This window comes from Poecilia reticulata, linkage group LG2, assembly GCF_000633615.1.
Source record: "Poecilia reticulata strain Guanapo linkage group LG2, Guppy_female_1.0+MT, whole genome shotgun sequence".
Taxonomy (NCBI): Eukaryota; Metazoa; Chordata; class Actinopteri; order Cyprinodontiformes; family Poeciliidae; genus Poecilia; species Poecilia reticulata.
The window spans coordinates 3,665,034-3,689,353 of record NC_024332.1 but is presented as its reverse complement, the minus strand read 5'-3'; the positions used below and the strand labels follow the sequence as shown (position 1 = coordinate 3,689,353).

The following is a 24,320-nucleotide window of genomic DNA, read 5'->3' as shown; positions in this document are numbered from 1 at the left end:
AGAGTAATAAGGAATAACTAGGCACAAGAAATAAAATTTTAAAAACTAMGAAGAACTGAACTAAGGACAAACAAAAAAATTACTAAGGAACACAGAATCATAATGAAAACCAAAACAATAAATCAAACTCCATAACAACTCAACAACCTGCCATGCTAACAACTTCTAATTAAGAAAAAGGACAAAAATGAATTTGAAGGCTGGTGTCTTCTGTAAAGATGAAGTGAGAAACAGTGTGTAGGACGGTGTGTTTCTGTGCACAGAACCCAGAGATAACTAGCTGCATCTCTCAGATCAGATGTGACTCACCAGTATCCTTAAATTTCTTTAGGTATGTTTGGTTTCAAAAACACATCATCTGTGAAATTTGCCCTGTATGTGAGAAGCAGCGTGATTTGATAAATGGAGGACCAACAGTAGTAAAGTTTTGCTTACACTAGCCTTTCGATCGATAGCTTATTGACAAGGCAGTAAGAAGATATTTCAAAGACGGGCTATTTGTAAGAACATCTGTAGATACAGTATTAGAAAATGATTCTGGCCTATGCAAGATAAAAGTGTTGTACAAACGTCCTTCTCAGACAGTTGGGATTAAAAAATAGTCTTGAGTTGTTCGTGCAGCACAGCTAGATTTGCATTGCCTTTGATGAGATAAGCTGCATTGATTACTGACTATATATTGGCCAACTTAACCGTAACTAAAATTAAATAATGCCATTTTGTCTGCTTACAGTACAAATAAAAGATATTGCAAATTGGCTACAAAACTTTAATCAGTGAATTTCTTTTGATGTAAAAAAGTCAGGTTGTTCGTAGACATATAAACTCTGGTTGGAAAGAAAATAGCTGTGCAGGTTAGGTCCATTTACAATATGAAAGCTATGATTCATGGGTAATAGTATAAAGCAACTTTATATTTTAGGGATATTTTATGTCATTCAGTGGTTAGGGACACTGCTTCCTCAGCTAACTCCTTGAAAGATGGGAGTGACAAGCACTCAGGCCAACACTCACCAGGTGGTTCAGCACACAATGAAAAACAGCCCGAAAGAGCAAAAATGATTTAATTACTCTCTTTCTGTATCTCAGCTCATGCTACCATGTAGGTAGTGAGAGGAAGGCAGGTACAGCCTTTCAGGATCAGCTCAGAGCTCGGAGATTTGGGGCCACCTGAGGCAAAGAAAACTGGGGCACAGCGGGTCCGCCTCTCAGAATTTAATCAGCCACCAGCAAAGTGAGAGCCAATAACTGGAGGGTGTGGAGCCCACAGTCATTGTCTGCTATTTTAATTTAATTTCTGCAGGAGAGCAAAGCGATTTGGCCATCTTATCCGGCGGAGTAACGTTTGATGAATTGGTCTGCGAGCTGCACCTAACAGCTCTGTCAAAGAGGCCTGTCGGACAGAGGGGTTCTCGCTGGGTCAGTTGCACTCGGTGGGCTCACATCTCCTCATTAGCAGGAGGATTAGGTTTAAAACCAGAGAGCCAGATAAATGTGTTTACATAGCAAATCAATGTGCTTTCGCTGTATATTAATCATTTTGAGTTTTAGAAGCTAAATGTGATAAGGTAAGGTCAGCTTATTAACCTTAGGTAGGTTTGTCTTGGTCAGACAAGCCAGACCAGTGTCCTTTAAATCATAAAACTAGGAACATGCAGAGATAGACACACAATAGACAGTGCAAGAGAATCAGAAGAAAAAGAAGGTTAAAAATAATAATTTCTTTGAAATTATTCAAATAAAGAATAAAAAAACATTTCAGTGATCCTTTAAAATAAAATGCCTCTTACCTTGTACCAAACTATTTTCGGTTCCACCCCCGGCTGTATGAAGTCCTCGATGTCTGGGCAGGTGATGTTTTTACATTTGCTCAGTTCTGCCTTCTCAAAGAATCTCATTTTGGAGTTGTAGCAAAGGTCTGTGTCATTCTCTGCCACTATGAGGGACATGGACACCTTCATGCAGTATGTGGAGTTCCTGGAATGACAGAGTGATAAAAACCGGTTAGAGGGAGGAAAAAGGGATTATACTGAAGCCCTGAAAGGCCTGCAGAGCAGAGCTTTCAGTACTCCATATTTGGTTAGCTGTAGAAATGCTGCAAGGTTCACTCTGATTCAGAGCGGTGAGTCATTAAATGTAAAAACACCTATAGGAAGAACTCTTCTTGTTTTTTGATGGTACATTTCCTTCAAACAACAAATTAGTATCTAAGCAATTCCAGATTAATTAAATGTTTTAGTGAGTTCTATAAACGGCACTGTTTCTTGATTGTAATTTTTCATTCTTAATGTACATTTGTTTGTTTTAACGGTGTGGAGCAGGATGTTTAGCAAAGTGAAAGCTCCGGAGAACTGATAGAGCATTTTGTTTTCGTGCATTAGCCCTGTGTAGAGCCAGCTACAGTAGCAGAAAATTACCTTCTTCAGCTGATGTACTGTAGCTGCTCAGGTCATATACATAAAGACAAGAATTTACAACGCGAGGTAGAGGCAGCGTAAAATGGGAGATTGCTTGTAACGCCTCAGTCTTTGTGCTTTGTCTGTGTCTAAAGATAATAGCTGGGAATCATCCTCAGTGAAAGAAATGTTTGATATTGCTGCTGAGGTAGATGGTTCATATCAAATATACGTACAAGAGCTGGATGAATGTAATGGTTTTGTTCCTGTGCAGAACAGACAAATAAGGTGTGAGGTAAGATGTTTGTTATTGAAGAACAAACCCTTCCTCAATTCACCATGATGTGTGTGTGTGTATTTGTGCCGCAACAAATTCAGCAGAGATGATTTAAAGAGGTGTTTTTAGATAATGTTTTACAAAGGTGTTTTCTAGCAACACAAAAAACTATTTCCACTGGATTTGTGTCAAGCGGTACGTTGACAAAGGTCCAATAACTTTGATTAGAAATAGGAACTTGCCTTTGTGATTAAAAACAATGTTAATTGTTTGGATTGTTTGGAATGCTTTTATTTTGAAGAACCGGTAGAGCATTCAATTTTGTTGAGTAAACTGTGTGTCGTAATCACTTTTACATTTCCAAAGCATTTGTTGACGATTGCTCATTTCAGAAACACCATCAGCACAGATAAAACTATTTCTAATTTTCTTTGATCATCTGTTATCATTTTATAAGGAAAAAACTTGTTGTAAAACACTAAATCAATCTGACTGAGTCTTCTCATGTGATTATAGAGAGGTTTGTAATAATACTGATCACATCTCTTCCAGGCCAGAGTAAAGTTGGAGGGCTGGAGCTGCCGCTTGAGCAGTTCTTAACGCAATATAGGAATCAATCGGCACATTGATCCACTGTAAAAGTTGTGCTATTTGAAGAAGGAGATCAGAAGCAAATGTTGTGGGTGATCGATAAATTCAATGAAAGCACCTTTTCTGTGCCCAAACAGGCTAATAAGGCTGTCACAGTTGACAAGTACTCGAGGCTGACTACAGCAAATCCCCGCTGGTTTAAAGACCAAACAAATTGGCAGTATTTAGCGAAAATCTCACAGCTAATTTTCCAACTAAAGCTGGTTACACAAATTGAGCTGAACCAACAAACAATTACAAACATGTTAAATCCTTACATAATTGTGTCGTATTAACGGCCTTGTGGATTAGCATCGCACATGTGACTCCTCGTTACAGTATCAGCTTTAAAATCCCTCGCCCCTCTGAACCGGCCCACGCCGTTGGCGTCTCTTACAATACGGGCGCTGTTTTCTCGTGAAGCCCGGATGCAAATGTGACATGATGTGGAGATTATCCCAGACAACTTCCACCAGATGGACACCTGTGCAAATGAGATCCCACGGGTGCGCCCTTTTCTCTGCTAAATATTCTGGGCAGCACTGATAAACTCGTTGACTGGATGAGAAAGACAGAGAGAGAGAAAAAGAGAGAAAGAGAGAGAGGGGAAATTGTGTCATCTGCTCCGCATGAGTGATTGATGGTATGAGCCAACACTTTGTCCTACGGTGTCTTTCCAACATTTCACATCCATCACGAAGCTTTTCGAGGTTGAAGAGCTGGGCGATCTCTTCACTTTTCTCTAAGTAGCGGAAAATCTGTTCAAAGAACAAAAAAAAAATAGCAGGAGGAGGATTCCACACTCCCGAGACTTAATTGTGCGCCGTGCAGTCAGCATTTTGTGAAACTCGGCGTACTGCGGTTACGGTGATAACAAGCTAGGTGACACCATGGCATTAATGGGTGAGTGTGTCACTCGGATGTGTCAAAGTAAAGCAGGTATGCAATGCCGCTGCAATGATAGATGGCGTCCTGCACACATCATCTCGGAGAGGTGTCAGCCTGACAGCTACCGGATACAGCTGGAGGGCAGGCACAGGGTTTGAGATGCAATATGCAGCAAATTCTGTGAAATTATGAGGAAAGGGCCAGGAAGGAGTTAAACAGGCTGCTCAAAGCTTTACTTTACTGTAACGTGTGGGATTTTGCTCCAATTAAACTTACAGGAGAACATGCTCTAGATCCTCTTCTCATCTTCAAAAATAACTGACAACCTGCGACTGGAAGACGAAGCCAAAGCGAATCCGGCCTTTCATTCGCCAACTGTTTCGTTTAGTGTTAAATAATAGGCGGCAGAATTGATTTGTAATTCTCCGGTGAATCCACGGCACCTGGGGGGAAATTAATGAACTAACTTAATGAAGCTCTTAATTAAACTAACTCCTCCCTAATATAAATGGAATGACGGAATAATTGCTTATTAAATATTACAGCTGGCTTTCAAGTGATAATGTTCACGGAGAAGTGTCTAAGAGGTGCAGGAGTCATCAGGTGAAAGTACTTTTTGCCTGTTGCAATAATTCCATGTAACTGTACAGGAGCTGCAAACATCCACAGCTCAGGTAGGAGAATCTGTTGAAAGCAACATTTAGTTGTACACTCCATTAATTAGGCCTTTAACAATGGGTGCACCTTGACATTGAAGTGTGACATGTTCTTGCAACCTTAGGTACACTGAAAATTTCTTGGTTCTTGTGAAGTGTGCATTGCCATTTTATAAAAGATTTACAAAGAAATTGGTTTTAATCATCGGTTTGCATGGAAGATACCAGGGAAAGTTGCATAATGTACTGATTATTTTCCAGTACAAGTAATTATTTGCTGTGTTGCTTAAAGTAAAATAAATAAAATTCAAATAAAATACATTTCTTTTTGTAATTGCAGGTTGATTAAATGTGAAAAGGTTTATGGCTCTGAATAATTTCACAAAGTACTGTATCACAGTTCAGTTACAGTATTCACAACACTGTGCAGGTATCTGTGTCACCCATGATACTCTGTCAAATGCTTTAGCTCCTTGAGGTCTCGCCCTACCATGCTTGCCCACAAAAGAAATTGAGATAACCTAAACCAAGATAGAGCTGGCCTGGTTATCCTGAATCAGTATCTTACAGCTGCTTCATTATTTATAGCCAGAGCGAAGGTCACAGTGAGCAGTGGGAAGACTGGGGTTCCTACCTGTGGCGCCCGCTCATAACTCACCTGTCAGCTCTAGCACCAAGCCCAGGATGATTAAGCACCCTGGTATCCAAAATTCGACTGCAGGCTAACATGCTCCTACTTAGCCCCTGTAACAGTGTGGTACCTTTCTGCCACCCTGAAACAACAAACTCCGTCCTCAAATCATCTAATAGTTTGTCACCATCCTTGTTTCAATTCCCTTGCTGGCCTGCTCTTACTGTAGGAACACCACGGTGGGAGGATTGGACTGTGTTGTTAGTTTGGCCTGCAGCTCTCAGAATGAAGATAGTCAAACAGTTTATATATTGTGCAGTATGTAGTACAAATAACTAAATATATTAGCCAAACAGGAAGAGTCATAAAGCTAAACAAGGATAAGGATAAGCGCAAGTAGGACTCGCTGCAAGTCAGTGACGGTAAAGCTAAAAACAAGTTAGCATATGAGCACAAAAACCTCGTACCAAGTGTCAAGAGTTTTGGTGGATGGAACATGATATGGGCATATTATCATCACTATTCATTATCAACCATAAACTTTCTGTGTACCACAACTTTACAAAGTTAAGCTGTCTGAGAGCTTGAGCCTGTCCGAGACTCAAGAAATCATGACACAGGAGAAAAACACAAATCTACAACAGAATGGCTGCCAAAGCAGCAAGAAACCCCAACAGCCTGGTTAGTAAAATCCTTGAAAAAATTTAATTTTTCACTGCAATGACAGAGACACTCATCCCCACTATTTGTATTTTCCCTATGAAGCAGACGGACAAAAAAAAAAAGGAAAAGCCAAACAACGCCGCATGTCACAAGCTCACCCTATAACACTGATGTTTGAGAGCAACTTAAAACAGCCAGTAAAGCTCCCATTTATGCAACAGCGATCTAGTAAACCTTCCTTATATCATAAGCTAAAGCTATCTGTGTAAATATTTGCTTTATGGATCCAGACAACAAAATGACGATGTTCTGTCAGACTGGGCTCTCCATTAAGATGTGCTGTCCATCTGCTAAGTTCAGAACCATGCCAAAAATATGGATGTGATGTCAAAAATGGTATTAAATAGAGTATCTTTCTTAATATTGGTATACAGCTTGAAGTAGTATTTAGCATTGAGACAGCCTCGTTCCTTTAACTTCACAGCAGACAATAGTTTAGCATCAAGATCTTCTCTGCTAAAAATACACAGTGCTGAAAATATTTGCAGAAATCATCTCACTCCAAAAACCTACTTTCACCAAGAAGCAAGTCTTCAAACTCCTCCAAGTCTTTCTTAAGTTGTACAACTCAAACTGACAAAAGTGCTTCTTGTGTGCAAATGCATTAGTCAGTCATTTTCTGTTTGATGCCTTAAGGGAGCTATTTTCACATTCTCTGACAGTCACAACTCATCTTTATGCTTACAACCTGATTTCATAACAAGCATAAACAATTTGTCTCGGTTGTTATTCTGCTCTAACTCTGTCATGACCTTATTCATCGGTCCCAAGGCCCTCTGGGTGTAATGAGTGAGCAGTCTAACTCCCATGCATATCAAACACAAACCAACCATTTCATATTATCACTGCTGGGCTCTGAGAATGGCTTGTGTTGGTGGAAAAAAGCTCTTTCAGTAGGAGTGATCATCTAGCTGTTGAATATCATTGTACATTTTGATTTGTTACTTAGCTTTGTTTAGAAGTTCAGCAACTAAGAAAATAGAATAATATAAATATTGAGGTCAGATTTCTCTCATTGGTGCTTTTTGCAATAAATGGCAGGTTTACCACTTTTAGAGATGCATTATTCAATTTCTCAAAGGATACAAAACAAAAATATAAAATGCTAATCATATAAGTATGTCCTTTATAACATATCCTTCTTTAAAAGTAATTAAGTTTAAACTAAAAAGCTGGCGCAAACTGACATGACCAAAAGTTTCACAATATTCAGCAACAGTTAAATTAATAATAGCTCTTTGAGTTTTATGAAATTTTAATGAAATTTCCTTCCCAGCTCCCAGCAACTTCCCCACCATTCTTGCACCCTCAGGATCCAGTCAAGCAGTGTGAGTTCTCCTCTACACAGCAGTTTGACTGACAGCTGTGGTATTGCAGATGTCTCGCTCGCAGCTCTGCTGTTCACAATCCAATCGGGATGGAAGGGAGGGAAAAACCTCAGCAGTGGTGCCAGAGTGATTGGGCTCGGGGAATGGTATTTCTGACATTTGTCTGGCAGATAAAAACTAACATCAGATATGAGGAGGAGAAGGTCAATGTCCCTGCTATCAGATAGCGATAGGTTTGGCATCTTGTCTGATGACTTCCTCTGCTTAATGTGGATCAGGAGAGCAAGGAGGCTAAACATATGGGGGATGCATTAGACTGACTAAACTCTTAAGCATGCAATTGGTTGATATGAATAAAACCGTGGGTGCAAGAGCAACAAACACTGATCAGTGAATTTACCTGAGCCAAAATGCATTTCTCTGACAAATTGAACGAAAATGAAAATGCAACCAGAAAATGGGTAATGACTTAAACCAGTTAAATCAGTCCATTGTCTATACCTGCTTGTCCTTGCAGGGTTACAGGGGAGCTGGTGTGTATCTCCAGCGGTCATTGGGTGAAAGGCAGGACATACCCTGGACAACTGTTTTGTACTCGCACCTACGGACAATTTAGTGGAACCAATGGATGGAGCAGTCAAGTTGGACTGTGAGAAGAAGCTGGAGTAGCCAGAGAGAATCCACACTTGTATGGTAACAGTGCTGCCAACAATGCTACCATGCAGCCTTGACTAGAAACCCCTGTGGTCAAAGAGGGGCAGCATATGTATTTGAGCCAATAAGGAAAACCCTGAGCAGATGTCAATCAGAGGAAACTCAAAGCATTTTTGGCAGGATGCATGAGTTCGAACAGTTGAGAGAAATACACAGCAGATTTAAAAGCCATAGACAAAATGACAGTATGTCTAAAATATGTCTTTTACAGAAGTTTATTACTATCCATTCTGTTGCCCCGGAGTGGTTTGAAGAGCACATTCTCTCTCTCTTATTTATTTATTTTTTTGACAATGCCATTGTAGCATCAGACATCCACAGTGAATACCTGGCAAACTTCACACAGCCACATCACAAAGCTGAATAAAGTGTGGTGTGAAAGGTTGCCCAAGCCCAAACAGCAGCCCATACATCATCAGACAATGGCTGTTGGAAAACAGTCTATACTAAACCACACAGAGCACGCTAACAGGCTGTCCAAGCAGGGTTGACGGAGCACTCTTTGCTATACAGGTGTAAAAGAATACTGAATACAGAGGGGTATCATCAATAACCCCTGACTGGGAAATAAAGCTGCTTGGCAAACCCATATTACACAGTTCAAACCACATATAAAGTGAAAACAATTAATGACAGTGTCCTGGCCCTATGCCATTTTTTCCCCAATCAGATTCTGCTTTAACCGCAACGTTTCCAGTGAAATAATGATTGTTACCTTTGCTACACACAATGGCATTGCTGATAAAGCCTGAAAGTCCTTCACAACCAGGGTTCCAACTAATTTCCCATCTCAAAATGTCTTTCTTTTTCCAGGTTCAAATTTCAAGATTTTTCTGACATTTGAGTAATTTCTCTAAATTGGGTTGAGTTTGAAATGGATTCATGATTATTTCTCTGAAATCTGCACTATTGTCTGTCTTTAGAGCAAAGACTTGCAAAACCTGCCATTAGATTAACACACATTAACAGCAAGAGCTTTAAAAATCACCATTTGTGACCTTTATCATTTGTTTGCAGTAAACTAAAAGAAAAAACTTCAAAGTAAGGGATACCACAAATAATAATTTGTTGGCAATTATTTGGCATCTAATACATCAATATTAAAGAAGCAGTTTAAAATCATTGCAAAAATGCCTTGAAAAACTGTATTTGTAGATAATTTATTGAGAAACAAAGACTTGGTGTTTACTTTCTCATGCTCACAACAACCAAAGCATTAGCAAAATTAAAGAACTTGGCTCCTCTTCATCTTTGACAAACAGAAAAATCTTAATTAGAAAAGATCAACAGATTCCAAGGCCTCGGCTGCTTTATGCTTCAGTAACTTCTTACTTTTTCTGCTGAACAGTGCAGAAAGTTGGCGAAGCCAAACTGCTCACACACAAGCTGCTGATGTAACAACTACTGGGAAGTGAAAACAGCAGATCTAAAAAAATTTTTTATCATCAGTAAGGTTTCATAGCTATGATCTTTTGGGGTGATGTATATTCAATATTCAGTGCGATTACTGGTGGGAAAAAGGACTTTTTGCTCTTCACTGTGATATCAAACCCTCGTTGATGTTATGCTTAGTGTGAAAAGATTAATAAATAAGCTGAATTCAGAAACACTCATTGTTGAATATATTGTCAAAGAGGTGCTACCAGTTTGTTTCCTTCCAGGTAGCTCATAGCCCACACTGCAATGCTTCTTTATCCATCATCCACAACCTCTTGCAGCAAAAACCATCTATGCTGCTCCTTAGTCTAGCGTCTCTCATTGGCTTTGACAGCTGGGCAGGATCAATTGGACAGGCCCTGACTGGAGCTGAATGACAGAGTGTTCCAGACAGCCCATTCTGACTGTCACTTCCCTGAGAGATCACTAGCCACTCCTGCACACGAATACTAATACGGTCAAAATGGCCACGGCATGGGACAGGTGGGAGGTGCTTTGTACCGTGTGTGTTCGAGACGCAAGGTGAGATGCACGCACACCGGGAATTTTAAGCTTAAATAAAAGAACGGATGCACACACAGAGACGCACGCCACCCCTTTATAATCCTCCCCTCTTGATGTCCTTTGGTGCCGACAACCCAGGTATTGCAGGGCATGCAGGAAAGCCATTAATAAGCCTCAGGCAGTGGCAGCGTGCCAGTGCCTGTGAGCTGGGTTAAAGGTGAGATGCTGGCTAACTACAAAGGGACAAAAATTCTTCCTGTGCAATACATCTGTCCTTTAGCTAAATCTCTGTACTTTCACCGTGATGTATTTGCTGTAGCTATGCTCACGTTTGGTCATTTGTTTATGAATAGCTAATTTTTTAATGGCTGAGCATTTTTTTTTCTTCACTTTATCTAAAACATCACAATGGAATATCATTTGGAAGTAAATTTTTGAAATTCAAACTATGTAGATTAATTGGACATAAAAATTTGTATCAATTTTTTAAAACTGGTGACAGGGAGGAAAAACAAGTTAATACCAAGGTCTGTAAATTAGTTAATCAAAATTGATTGCATTTTAGTTGAAAATCATATATTTTCAATTAAAAAAAACATTTTGCTCCTAAATTACTGAATAAATAGACATCTGAGCTTCATAAAACTTCTAAACCTATTCAGATTTTAGATGTTTTCTGGACCTGTGATCATTCAAGGATGTTCTCTGACAAAATCCTTTCAAAATGTGGACTGTGGATGCTGACATTAGCGTTGGGGACATCTCTGCTTGCATTGAAATGGTATTTTAGGCTTGAATAGTTTCGGTGATAGGCCGACTCCTGTTTCTACAACTTGCATACAACAGTATTCTTTTCCAGCAGAGATAGGGAAATATTTTGCAAAGAAGAATGATGAAAAAGTCTCTAGATGTGCAAAGCTGGTACACACAGACCTGAAAAGACTTGAATCAATGAAAACAACAAAATATGATTCTATACTGTATTCACTCTTGAGGAAGAACAAAATATGCATGTCTCACTTCTCTCGGTTATATATGTAAATGTGAAAAACCACACAATTTCAGCTTCATGTACCACTATGTGTTGCTCTGTGACAAAAACACTTTGAAGTTTGTGTCACATGACAAAGCATGAAAAGGCTGGAGGAGGTATTAATATTTTTGAAAACCATTGTACAACATTTGTTCCTGAATTTGTTTCTATGCCTTATTTCAATCGTTAGCGTCAAACATTTTCCTTCCAGATGACAGTTCTAAATATCATTTTCCCACTGATGTCTAATTTGACTCCTTCTCGCTTGATTTCCTCAGATGCAAGAGCACAATTTAATCACAGCAGAAACAGTACGCTATTAATATTTTTTTTACAGAGACCTGCAACAGTGCAGGAGTCAGTGGTACCTTCAAATGCATCAGGTCGCCTGCGCGCATGCATGCACCTCGCTTTGTTATTGTACTGTAAGTGACACTGCCGCTGCAGATGTTTCCGCTCTTCATACGACAAAGTTCCTCAGGGTATTGCGTTCGAAACAGCTGAGTGTTGACCTCAATTTGACGTATGGCGGTATTCATCTGCTCCTCTCCGTCTCGCTACTGAATGCGGCTCCAGTTCTCTCTCATCATGTGCCTGTAACGCATCTAGGGCTTGCGTGTGTACGAGCATGTCCATGCTAAGCAGTCCCAGAGAGTAGAAGTGATACTACAGCCTGCTTGAAATGTTGACTATGAATGTGTGTTGGTCTGCTTTACCTTTTAGGTAGGGAAGTACACTGAGTTCCCTTCCACTGACAGCTAGTCTCTTGGGCACGTAGACCTGACTCTCTGTATTTGTGTGCATGCTGATGTGCACGGGTGTGTTGGTGTACGGATATGCCCTCTGACACACTTAAGCGCAGCTGAGCAGGTAAACAAAGATGTGATGAAGATGCGTGCACTGATGTGTGTGGCTGGAAAGAGATCCACTAAGAAGGCCAAAAGTTTAAAATTGCAGAGGAATAAAGTTGCAAGTTAGACAAAAATGGCATTTTTAGATGCAGAGTTAAATTTCCTAATGTGATTGGCACGCTTCCCCCTTTCTTTATACCAGACTAATAATTTAACATCAAGGGATCTCATCGTAACTGGTGCTGAACTGTTGCAGTCTGCTCAACTGTGAAATGTACCCAGTGAGAAATCATTTATTGTTGTGCTGAGGTTCATTTGTTCCATCTCGCGGGGCTCCAATTTTCCAGGGCCCTTCACGTTTCAGACCGGCGAGGATCCTCAGCTGAAAGAGCCAAGAGCTTGAGCCAGTGGTAATGTGTTAACATATGCGAGTGCTGATCATCTATAGGGCCCACACTCCAGAGACAAAGGAGAAGAGCAATCCTTCGACTTGGCCGGGGTACCTGGGAATTTAAATGAGTCATACTGAGGGAGCAGATGAGCGTGCTGCAGTGTTTGTAAAACTATGTGAATCCATTACAGCATTTTTAACCTTCAACCAAAAACAGAGAACACGTCCAAGTAGGTGCAATTATATGCTATATAGTAATCTTCGTAACTGATAGTGGAAGAGCTCTATATTGAGTGGTATTACAGATGACGTGCATCAGAGTGTCCCTCTTTGATCTCTAACAAGGTAAAACATGAAGGCATTACAGATCAAGTGATCAAACTCCACCGTAACTTTGAAGCTGCCCTTTAATATTCCACACGGTGGAATTACAAACAGATCTTGTGGAAGGCCAAAGTAATTACAAAGGCTCAGGTCTTCGCATATACCTTTTAAAATGTTGATCAGCACTCAAGACAAACCTGACATATTCAACCTAGGCTGTGGAAGTCTTCCTGAGCAGACTTTCCTGTTCCTGAACTGCAGCACGTTGCTGCAGAGAGCTGACTAATGAGCCAGTCAAGAGAAAACGCCCTTTACCTACAAGGTTAATAAGTTATTACTATATAATCAAGCATGTGAAACTCCCTACACTATTGCGTTTTATTTCCTTAACTCAAGTGTTGCAAAGCTGACAGTAAACACACTGTGACAAATGAATGTGTTTCGCTTGGTTGTTATTTTTTTCTTTTTAGTCGGTTCAGTTATTATAGCTGGCAGACACGCAGCAAGTTGGGTCAATTTCTAGCTAAGATGATTATTTTAACATGTGTTGATGGAAGGATGATATATCTACAAAGCATAAAGTCATATAATTTTATAAAATACGGTTATAGACACTAGCGGGAAAGAAACCATAACTGTAGTAGGAGTAGGTTGAGAAAAGGTAACTTCCTGTTTGGACACAGCTAAAAGTAGCGCTCAAACACTAAAGCGAAAAGAATTGAAGATGTTGCAGAATAACGTCAGCCTCAGCTCTGCAATGTGGATAACAACACATACGTCTAGATCTCAGCTGTAACAGTCCAGAAAAAATAATTGTACAGCTAAACCGTTAAATGCAACTTAAAGTCCAAGTTATTGTCCTCCATTTTACTGAGGAAAGACAGGAAGTATATAATGTTGAGAAAAAGCGAGCTGACTCCTAATCCTCAAGTGTGAAAGCACAGTTAAGGTCTATGAAACCATTACAGGCAACAGAAATTCAAAGACAAGTCCACAAAGGGAAATCTCCTGTTAACTGAAAGAGCTCTGTACTTTTTCCCTCTCTCTCCATAACAACAAATAAGTGTTGCCCCTTAATTTGCTTCTCAAAGGCAGGGACCAGTGAAAACGCAACAGTGCTCATCCAAATCAAATCTCAAGACTCTACTCGGTGTGATTACACAATAACTCTGAGCTGATTGTCTACCTCCAGAAACCGCTGCCAACACGAGTGAATAGAGAATTGTTGGACTGGTTCACCATGTTTCTATTCACGGCGGCTGCCACATCGAAGGGGAGGGTGCTAATGGTGTGGAATAGTAATAGCCAAACTCCCTTAGAGTTGAGCTTCTGAAACACAAAGAAACCTGCGTTGAAAGCTGCTGCTCAAGTGCACATTATTCCCTCGATTCTATTTAACAAAAGGTCTTAAAGCGCATAAGTGTTGCCAAATAAAAAAATAAAAAAGACGGCACTTCAATCATGCAGAAAGATGCATTTTAAAGTTCCTCTTGCCGTGAAACGAAAACAGATCGGAGCTTAACATTTTCACTCAGAGCGGTCACAGACCACCTTCATGTCGATGAAAGCCGCTGGGAAACCAGAAGTTTTACCATATAATCTAACTCATAAATCAAACAATTGTATGCCTCCAACATCCAGTGAGTTAAGAGGGAAGATAGCACAAGTCCATTTTTTTCCCCTTTCTTTTATCTTAGCAGCTTTTCCCACTGTGCAACCATTTCAAGATAAAGTGCACTCTCAAGCATTTCACTTCTTTCCATGAGGTTTTCAGAAAACAAGAACTTGTGAAGGCCAAAGGATTACAGACTTGCCAATTGTATGGCTTATTGCCCTCGAGTGGGAAATAAAAACTAATTTAACATATAAAACCAGGCAACGAGGCCTCGTAGGCACAGAAAACCCTCTGTGGAACCTCGACCAGCTATCTTTTGGCTACATCTTGACTTTATTAGACATCTACAGGGGAAGACTTTTACAGGGCTTTACTCATGCCTACAGGGATGCAAGACAATGTTATTTACTTCGTTTTATAGACAGGCCGCTGGCAAAATAATCCCCCTAAAATGGTGGAGGATTCTGCAACAAATGCTTGCTCAATTTTGAGCTGTAAAGTGGAGATAAACTGTTTATCTTTGGGATTCTGAGTAAAAACACATACCTTAATACACAGGAATAATACCCCACATCATCCAGTTCAGCTGGTCGGAACCATATAGAATCCTCTTCTTTGCTCATCCTTGCACCGTCAAAACTGATGGGTTCCTCGAAATCCCCATGCACTGCACTTTTGTACCACATGAGGCTAAGTCCTGTGCTCTGCGCATGGCTGTAGTTTGCCCGGATATATCCATAGAATAAAGCACACTTGATCCGGACAGGCTCCCCAACCAGGACTTTGTACTTTTGGTAGTCCACGGACCAGTCAGTGCAGCCTTCCACTGAAAAGGAAGAAGAGAAACAGAAGTTTAATCAGGAGCTGTAGAGGAAGGGATGTGGCTGTGAATATAATATCCAGCAAACAATGATTTGTATTGCAGTTAATATACTGTAGGTATCCTGGTGATAGTTGTGTAGTGCATTGATGTTTTGCGATCAATTCTGCAATGACACATTCCTAAAATTAACCTCTGATAGACACATCTTGCTCCGATCCTAAAGTTATGAGACCATCCAGCATTATCATATCTTCTGCTATTTCACAAGGGCCAGTCAAAGTCCAAAGCCACAGGTGCCCTCCTAATAGAATATCTCAACAAGCTCACAAGTATCAGTAAAAATTCTTTGAAGATAAAGTCATAATTGAATTTGTAATGCAGAGCAGGTATGGAAACGGTTCAGCTGCTCTCATAATTATCCATTTTAAGGTGAGAAATATACCCTTTAATCTCAGCAGAAGTCACTCATGGAAACTCACACGGACATTGTATGACTGACTGATATTTCTGCAGGCGGTGAAGCATCCAAGATGGTTGGCATAGGGTTCATGCTGTTGAATAAAAAAAAAGAGCAAAAAGAAGCAGCTCTAAGGTTTCCTGAGTATTACATGGCGAGTCTAAGGCCTCAGCTAATAGCCCCAGGCTAAAGCATGGGATTCTGGTAACACAATGCTGGCCCACATCTAACTGGGATGCAATCACCATGGTAACCTACACATGCACAACCTACCCTAGAGATGGTTCACTTCGGAGAGCCAGATCAAAAGATGTACATCGAGTAGGGCATTAAAAATGTACTCCATGTTCTGGGAGAATTCAAAAATAGATGTACGTGTAAATAAAATTAAGTGTAAAATCTGTTTTAGAGTTTATACAAGTTAGGTTTATGTGGCAACTATTTATATATCATTTTAAAAAATCACTTTGAAAAAAAAATATCATTATACAACACATTTAAAGCAACACATTTAACCAAATGTCCCCTCAAAATTTTACTAAAAAATATAAATTCAGGGAAAAACAAAATTAAATCTTAAAGATCTAACAAAAATCTATTTTTCTAGTAATTTGAATCACACCTGAGTTGTTGTCAGAGCAAAAAGTAACAAAAATCTAATACAGATGAGAACATGTTGAGATGCATGAGGTAAGGTTACGAGAGGTTTAGTGTCCCCTCCTTGATCCGGCACAAACAATCTCACTTTGGCCTTAAAATAAATACTTGATTCTAAAATGTAAAACACATTTCAGCTTCTAGTTTCGCCACAAGGGAAATATTGCGATGGGGAAAACAAAGTCTCTTTGATTTTTAATTTGAGAAACTCACTTTGATATATTCAGAAAGATGGTAGCAGTTGCCTTAATTCTCAACGAGCTCTCACAGTGAGTCTTTACAGCCAAACGATTCTTTTTTCCCATCCTTTTAATTAAACACATTATTGGGATGACTGTAATTTTATAAACGATGAGTGACACAGAATTTTAAAAAGCCAGCTAATTAATATCAGGCAACACAAACAAAAGCGGCAAACATATCTAAAATTGTTTATTAAAGAAATGCAATTAACTCTGAGATATTTCGTATGTTTACAAGATTGTTGTTGCATATCGTCTGGAATAGAGCTGCAGAGCATGGGAGGGTTTCTGAACACCCTTTCCCCCTACTTCACCTTGCTTCATGCCTCTTCCTTTAAATAAAAACATCTGGCAAGCACAGCTGTGTCAGACACAACAGGCTTGGATAATTGAGCTTCTATAAATATTTTATTCACCAAACAGGCAACCTGCCTGCCAGTCAGAGGGGTGGATTGCACACTGCAGTCATTGGGGGTGTTGCTGTTGAAGTGGTTAACTGCGTATTCATGTTGGCGCACCGTTTTGTGTGGGATTTTAAATGTCAGGTCGAGAATGGCAAGAGTGACGTATGTTGGTAATGCGTGTGCTGAAGTGAAGGAAATGAAGGACAGAAACAGGAAAAAGGTGACATAATATGACACAGATCGTTCGAGAGAAGGAGCATTTTAAGCTTCATATAGTTTAAGTCACACACACTGATCATAGAAATGAATATCATTGATTTTAAATTTAAAGTTGGTGTTCTAAATTGTTTCTATTTCAAAGTCAAATTTCCACATCTAGACTAAAATGTGTAGATACAGCCCAACAGTACTTGGAAGTTCATTAGTAAATTGCATCTTGACCACAATCTTTTCGGGACCATCAACAAGCTTCCGGCCATCGATGAGCGCTGCTAGCTGCCATACCAACATGGCATTTAGATCAAACAACGTAATATTAAAGCACTAAAACTCTAAATTCAAACATACTGATACCCACCACGTGTCAACCACACATTTGCTTTATCGCCCTAAACAGAATCAAATTTGTTTTTGCAAACCTATTCGAAGAACCCAGGACCTACAAAGGCTCAAATTAATCATGAGCTGGAACATTAGTTTCACTGTCCTCAGTGAAGTGAGGTTAACATCAACATTGACAAAGACTTGCCAATAAGGAAAACAGAATGAAACTTGCAGTTGCTCAGATGGACAAGCCGGATGCCATCTTGAGAAAATGTTATGGTCAGAGGAGACAAACATTGAGCTGTTTGGTGACTAAATATGTTTGAAAGTGACAAAAATAGACGTTCAAACTTAAGAACACTTCAACTGAGATGTGTGATGGTAGAATCGTGCTGTGGGTATATTTCATGACAAGATGTACTGGATGTACTTTACTTAAAAATTGCTCATCTTCCCAGAATACACAGAATTTAAATATTATAAAATGTTAACTTTCTGGAAAGGTGAAGAACTTCACCCATCGGGTTTTTGATGACGCAAGGTTGGCTTTTTACCAAACCAGTTTAAATGAGTTGTGTCATTATGCCAAATAGATACAAAGTTTTTCCCTATGAGTAATGAATATAAACTGACAAAGTGTACAGTTTGCTTTGTTAAAAAGTTAAATTAACAAGGTTGTGGTGTTGGTTTATCAGATTAAAAGTTACAGAAACACATCTGCTATCTTTTAAGAGTAAATAGCTTAAAACATCAAAATGTGATTCACTACTAATGTAAGGCTTTTAAAAATATCTGCTGCTGGTTGGCAGATTGATTCTATGCTTGAAGGGAAAAAACCTAGAAACAGGTGCCTTCTGGTGCAATTTTAAAATTTATTTTTCTGATATTCCTAAAATTTGTGACTCATAGGCCTCCACCTTTTATAAAATGCCTTCTTTAGAAAGAAAAACATTTTACATTTTGCACACAGTTGGCACTAAAGTGAATACCAACCATTACATTTCAACAGCTTATCTGCAGCTTTAGGGGCTTCCATCTGCTTGCACTCAATTCGCTTGTTTGATTTCTGTTCACCAGGCAATTATTGAGATCATCCATCTCTCACTTCAACCATGGTAGAGAATCCTTTTAGCAACAGAGACAATTTTTAAAAACTAAAAACAACGAATTTTGTCACTTAAACACAAATAGACAAATAAATGATGAACAGGGAGACTTCAGAGTCTGTTAATGTCACAATAAAAATATCAGCTGATGCTCCCTCATTGGAGGTATCAATTCAGGAATGATGCATGACCGTCTGATACAACTCTTGTGTTCAACTATGAACTCGTGTCGAATTTCTCTTTTTTAAAATCATCTTTTTGAAGCAAGTCAACACGAAACGGCCTTGTGAGTGCACAACATTTTAGAGCTGCGAACGAAGCGAAGCATAAAACAAATGCAGAGGAAGTCAGAGTGTGCTCCGTGACCTGCCCACCAGCACAATCCTTTCATTGTGATTAACCGTTACTATGGCAACAGAGGGCCTACCCCTCGCTTATCAAGAACTTGCTAATTAGTTTGTGGACGATAATAACTTGAAGGCTTAAAGTAAGGCGAGCGCTGCCAAGATGGTTTCACTTCTAATTGTGAGTGCTAATTGAGACTCTGAAGTGTTTTACGCTCGCCACTAATAAAAACAGCAGAAAAAAAAATAAGGTGTAAAAGGTCACACACAGATCCAGCCAGAACATAAAGGGCTGGCAAACTGTTTTATATGAGGGAAACTATTTTATCCAGACATTTTTCATCTTACATGTCAGAATAAGAAGAGCAAATTGGATTTTTTTTATTTTTTTTATTTTTACTTTGTAATAAAATAAGTGTTTCAACATATCAGCGCTAATTGGGAAAAATGTTATTGTGTTCTTATTGTTTTTGAAAATATTTATGATATCCAATTCTGGAAGCATGAGGCATTCCACTACAGCGAGGGGTTTCGGGAGCATAAAAGGAGTCAAAAATTGGAAATTAATTTCCTTCAAGAGTGAACTCCAGCCAAGCTGCTTCAAAAGCTTCGCTATATTTGTCTCTAATAATGCCATGAGTAGCTTGGCAGTGCCAATATTTATTATCAGCACCTTTCCTGAAATTGCCCATTTCAGACTTTTGACAGAGGTTTATTGTTTCTCTCAGAGAGGGCAGGGATTCTGGATAATCTGTTGGCAGAATACAAACATGGTACAAAGCCTAATTGAACTCGATTATCATTTCCCGACTCGACACATTTCCATTTGACTGCGCAGCAATTGGTGAGGGAACGCGCCAATCTGCCGAGAGATAACAACTCCAGCAGCTTTGAAGCAACTCGCGCCATCATCAGCTGCGTCAGGGACTGAGCAAATCTATAAACTCCCATGACCCGCAAAAAACAGAACAATTACTCTATGAATGGCCAGGGTCCCAGCATAAGAAACAAAACGGTAACTGAAAGTAATTAACATATGCCAAATGATACAGGAACAAATATGTGCTGGATTTAATAGAAATAAACGTTTAAATAAGAACTCTAAGCTTTTGTCTGACTTAACTTAAGCAAAATATAATTGTACAAAATACAGTCAGAAACTTAGATACTGTATGTAAAATAAGAAATGTAAATAAATCCCAATCAGTCTTTCCAAGGTGTTTTATTTTATTTACCTTATAGCTTATTGCTAATACAGTTGACACCTCAGAATGATGAAACTTTTGGAAAACAAAGGAGACATTTGACAGAAGCAGTGCTCTGACAGGCAGGTCTAGCAGAGTCAGCAGCCAGACCACCAAGGTGACAACATATGTTCCTCAGGTAAGAGAAAATGTTTAACCAAAGTTTGCTGACAACTGATTATGTCCTTTTCTTGTTTATTAAATCAAAAACTGTTCTTGACAAACTTATTCTCCCATGAATATTGGCTTATTAGAGATAAAAAACATACAAGAAAGCTAACAGCAGATGAATGTATAGATTTCAGAAGTTGCCCATTTTAGCAGCTACAGTAGTACAGTAGTAGTGCAGAAAATTAAGACTTTCAGCTGCTTCCATTTACTGATAGTTTTACAGAGCTCCTCAGAGGTTTATCATATATTCTAGTGATAGAATATTTGTTATACAATTCTAATTACTAATAGCTCTAAGAACTGAGGCAGAAATCTTGTCTATGTAAACACAAATATTCATTCAGGCAGACAAGCCTGAGCAACTTTAAACTCCTGAGTGAGGTGCCGATTTATTAAGTCTTCAAGGTAGAGACTCAGAAAACATTCCTTCTGTCTCCTTCTCTTCTAGGGTTTTCAAAGATACAGTTTCATCACTAGTTGGCAACCATCAGATGCCTTGTCCTCACTTACTATCGTTTTATAGCAGATTACTGGAGTTTGAATACTGAATTAAATGTAGCCATCTTGGATGTATAAGCGCATACTTGATGTAAAAGGAAACTTCCTAAAAATTAGGATGCCAATTTTAAAGGCAATGCTATTTGGAGTAACTAAACCTAGACATAAAACACACATCAAACCTAGAGCAACCATATAAAAAGACTCATGTCAAGGTTTCTGCTAAAAAGATGTAGCACAGATGTGACCAAGATGTTTTTCATTGAAAATAAAACAAAAATGCAGGTTCATAGGTGGATGAAATAAAGTGAAACAAATATGTCCCTGCGTTTCGTCAATGTTTTAGTGTCATAAAAGCAAAAGCAGCCATTCATCCGGTGCTCCTGGAGAGGAGGCGATGAGCTCATGAATTGGGTTACAGGTCTGCTGCAGGGTAATCAGATGCAGATTGACTCGGGTCACCACAGAGACTCCCTCAAAGTGTCTGCTCTCTCGGAGGCGACTCGACAAGATGGTTTACCACTATTTTTCTCCATAAAATCTCCGGCGTAATTCAATCGGAACAGCATGCATATTTTAGACCTAGGCTGATTGAATAAACACACAAGACTGGTTGCTGCACATACAACCAATGAGGTGGCGAGACACCAACCTTTACATGCCCTTAAGAGGCGTAGCATCTGAGCTGGAGTAGCTCCAACATCCCCAAAGGAACTTATCAACATCACAGGCACTTTTGCCAAAGGGAGGCTTAGAGAAGAGGGATGTCCTGATGTCTTGACCTGCCATTTTCCACCTTGTGAAAATGCTGTCGCAGCAGAGTGGGTCTCAATTAAGAGGAAAATAGCTCTGATGTGTGGGGACGGTAACCTCTTGGCTGCCAGTGGGGAAAGCAGGAGGTTACCCAGTGTGTTTGAAGTACATCCAGCAGGTTTGAAGAAAAAAAAAAAAAAAAGGACTGAGTCATCAGCCAATGCAGCAATCAGCAAAGGCCGTCTTGCACACATATGCATGCACAATCAAGCTAGACACCCACCGCAGGGCACCTTAACAATAAGAGCCAATGTAATGAGGATAAAGAGAATAAAAACCTAAATTACAGGCAGGTAATTAAGGGTTGCGTGCTGCTGGTGGAATGGCACGGCCACAACAAGGAACTGCAATTGGCCGCCATTATGGGTAATATGGAGACACAAATAATCTACAATAACCTGGAACCACAACTACGGATTGGAACATCAAATATGAAAAAGCTGAACACATATGAATACTTTTGCAGTGGAATAAGTATGAATGCTCATGCTTAAATAAAGGCGCTGATGTCTTTCTCACGACCAGAAACAGCAACACCATGCATCCATTTGTTGGCTATGGAGACAACCCTGCAGACCACAGCAACAAGAAAGAAAATGGACCAGCCCTGCAGGCTTGGTGGGCATCGGTTTCTGGGAAGCTTGCCTTTTTGAGTCTGTCCTGGTGCGTAGTGCCAGGCCCGCTCAGCAGGACCGAGAAAAGCTGGCAGCCTCTTTCCTCCCTGGTAACATGTATTATTTGTCTCTGTCAGTTTTCAGTGTCAGATCCTCCTTGTGAGACTCTCTGGTCCACAACATGTGGCTTATCAAATATTCCAGTGTTTTATCACTCCGTTTTTGGTATAAAAGGAGTTGAAGACCAAGTCTGACAATATCAAATCAAGCACAGCTAAGTGAAGAAAAATAGACACTCAAATAATTAATAATTAAGTCTAAAATTGAAATAACAGAACAGAACAAGCAGCTAATGACTCAGTCCAGATTTAAACTTTGAGAAATCACTCTGTGATCACCTAAAAAGTCAGAAGTAAGTAGGTCTGAACAATAAGACGTTGTACAGCAAGTTGGACATTCATGATCAATTGAAAGCCCAAGGACGGGTTTGAATGGGAACCTTTAGTTCTCCATCATTGCTAACATCCTTATTTCTCAAGGACACAACTACACATTCAGATTCTCATACATTTTAAAGGCAGGATTTCCAATTTGTAAAGAAAAAATTAGGTTTTTATAATGAATAGCAAAGAAGAAATTCAATTCTTTCTTGGTGATTGTAGCTGCTGAGCCTATTAAATGATCACAGTGACATTTACCTCCAATCCGCTTTCCTGTTCCTCACCAGCAGATAAAGCAGTTCAATCTGCCCCCGTCTTTACTTATATGACACTTTGCTGTCATATAAGTAAGTCCCTCTCTTTTTGACAGTCACTGGACTGTTATTTATATGCAAATACTCATATCTGATTGAAAAAATGAAAAACAAAAAGGTTTTTTTTTCCTAATCATAAACATTGGCCACAATCTTTGAAGTTTTCCCCTCCTGTATTGGATTCTGCTCCTTTGATTGGCCACAACCTCAAGAGAGGTCCCTGCTGTCTGTAATCTCAAGTCTAAACACTAAGAGAAACAGAAAGCACAACAAGTAGTTGATGTTAAAGGGCGAAACTTCACCATCTGGATCCTTGCAGTGAAGAAAATTACAGGGACAGTGAAAATAAGGTAGGTTTATCCAGGTTTGTATTATTGTTGTATAGTATTGCAAACATTTTACGCTGACTGAAAACAAAAGCTTGACTTGCAAAGTTATTGTAATATTTTGGAATTGTCCAAACAATTTTTCTGTTGAAAAATGTTTGCATTAGTGTGAATAGGACCTTAGCTTTACCACCTATGTTGAATAAAACTGCAATAAACATCTAAATGGAAAGTGACAATAAAATTGTCTTTTAAATGTTTAAAAAGTGCTCTCTATTAATTTACTCAACAATAAGGGAGCTTAATAATTGAAACTGCTTCAGTATAACACAATTTGGCAATTTAACCTCGTCTGAGTTGTTGAGAGAACGGCATCTGCCTCATTCTCAATATAGTCCTAAGAGTGTTGGTTATGTGAGTTATTGTTTCTAATGGAAATTTAATGGTATATACAAAAAAAAACAGGGTCTATTTTCATGTTTACTTTAAATTTTTTGCCCATTTTATGGGAACATTACACAAAAAGCAGAATTAACAAAGAGCCTATTACGAGCAGGGTTTCACCTCTGGAGAGAGCACTATATCATCAGAAAATCATCCTTCTGTTCCCCACGCCGCCAGTAATCCTCTCATCTAACAAACAGCCTTGGGAGGCGTCGAGACACACAATATAAACAATACCRACTCTTGAGAAAAAAAAAAAACACGAGTGCTGCATTGCAGACATGACTGCGCACATAAGATGATCCCCCCCCCTCCACAGACGTTCTCACCCACCCACACAGGAACGAGAATCTAAGCGAGAACAAACACACACGGAGAACTGGTCGCACTGCCTCCGCCGGCAGCGCTGCCAGCCTGTTATTCTGTGCTGTATCATGGCAGTGTGGGTGCATCAGCCGGTGACTCAGACCACACCGGTCCAC

At 39.5% G+C, this 24,320-nt stretch overlaps 1 protein-coding gene across 2 annotated transcripts in view; it reads right to left on the bottom strand.

The window, feature by feature from the left end:
* LOC103475908 (interleukin-1 receptor accessory protein-like 1) overlaps positions 1-24,320 on the bottom strand; it is a 203,299-nt gene that overhangs the window by 111,462 nt on the left and 67,517 nt on the right. For both annotated transcript variants that reach the window (XM_008427884.2, XM_008427891.2), the window contains exons 3-4: positions 14,945-15,224; positions 1,791-1,977 (exon numbers count right to left, since the gene is read on the bottom strand). In XM_008427884.2, the coding sequence (XP_008426106.1) occupies positions 1,791-1,977; positions 14,945-15,224 (467 nt within the window). The remainder of the gene's footprint in view (positions 1-1,790; positions 1,978-14,944; positions 15,225-24,320) is intronic.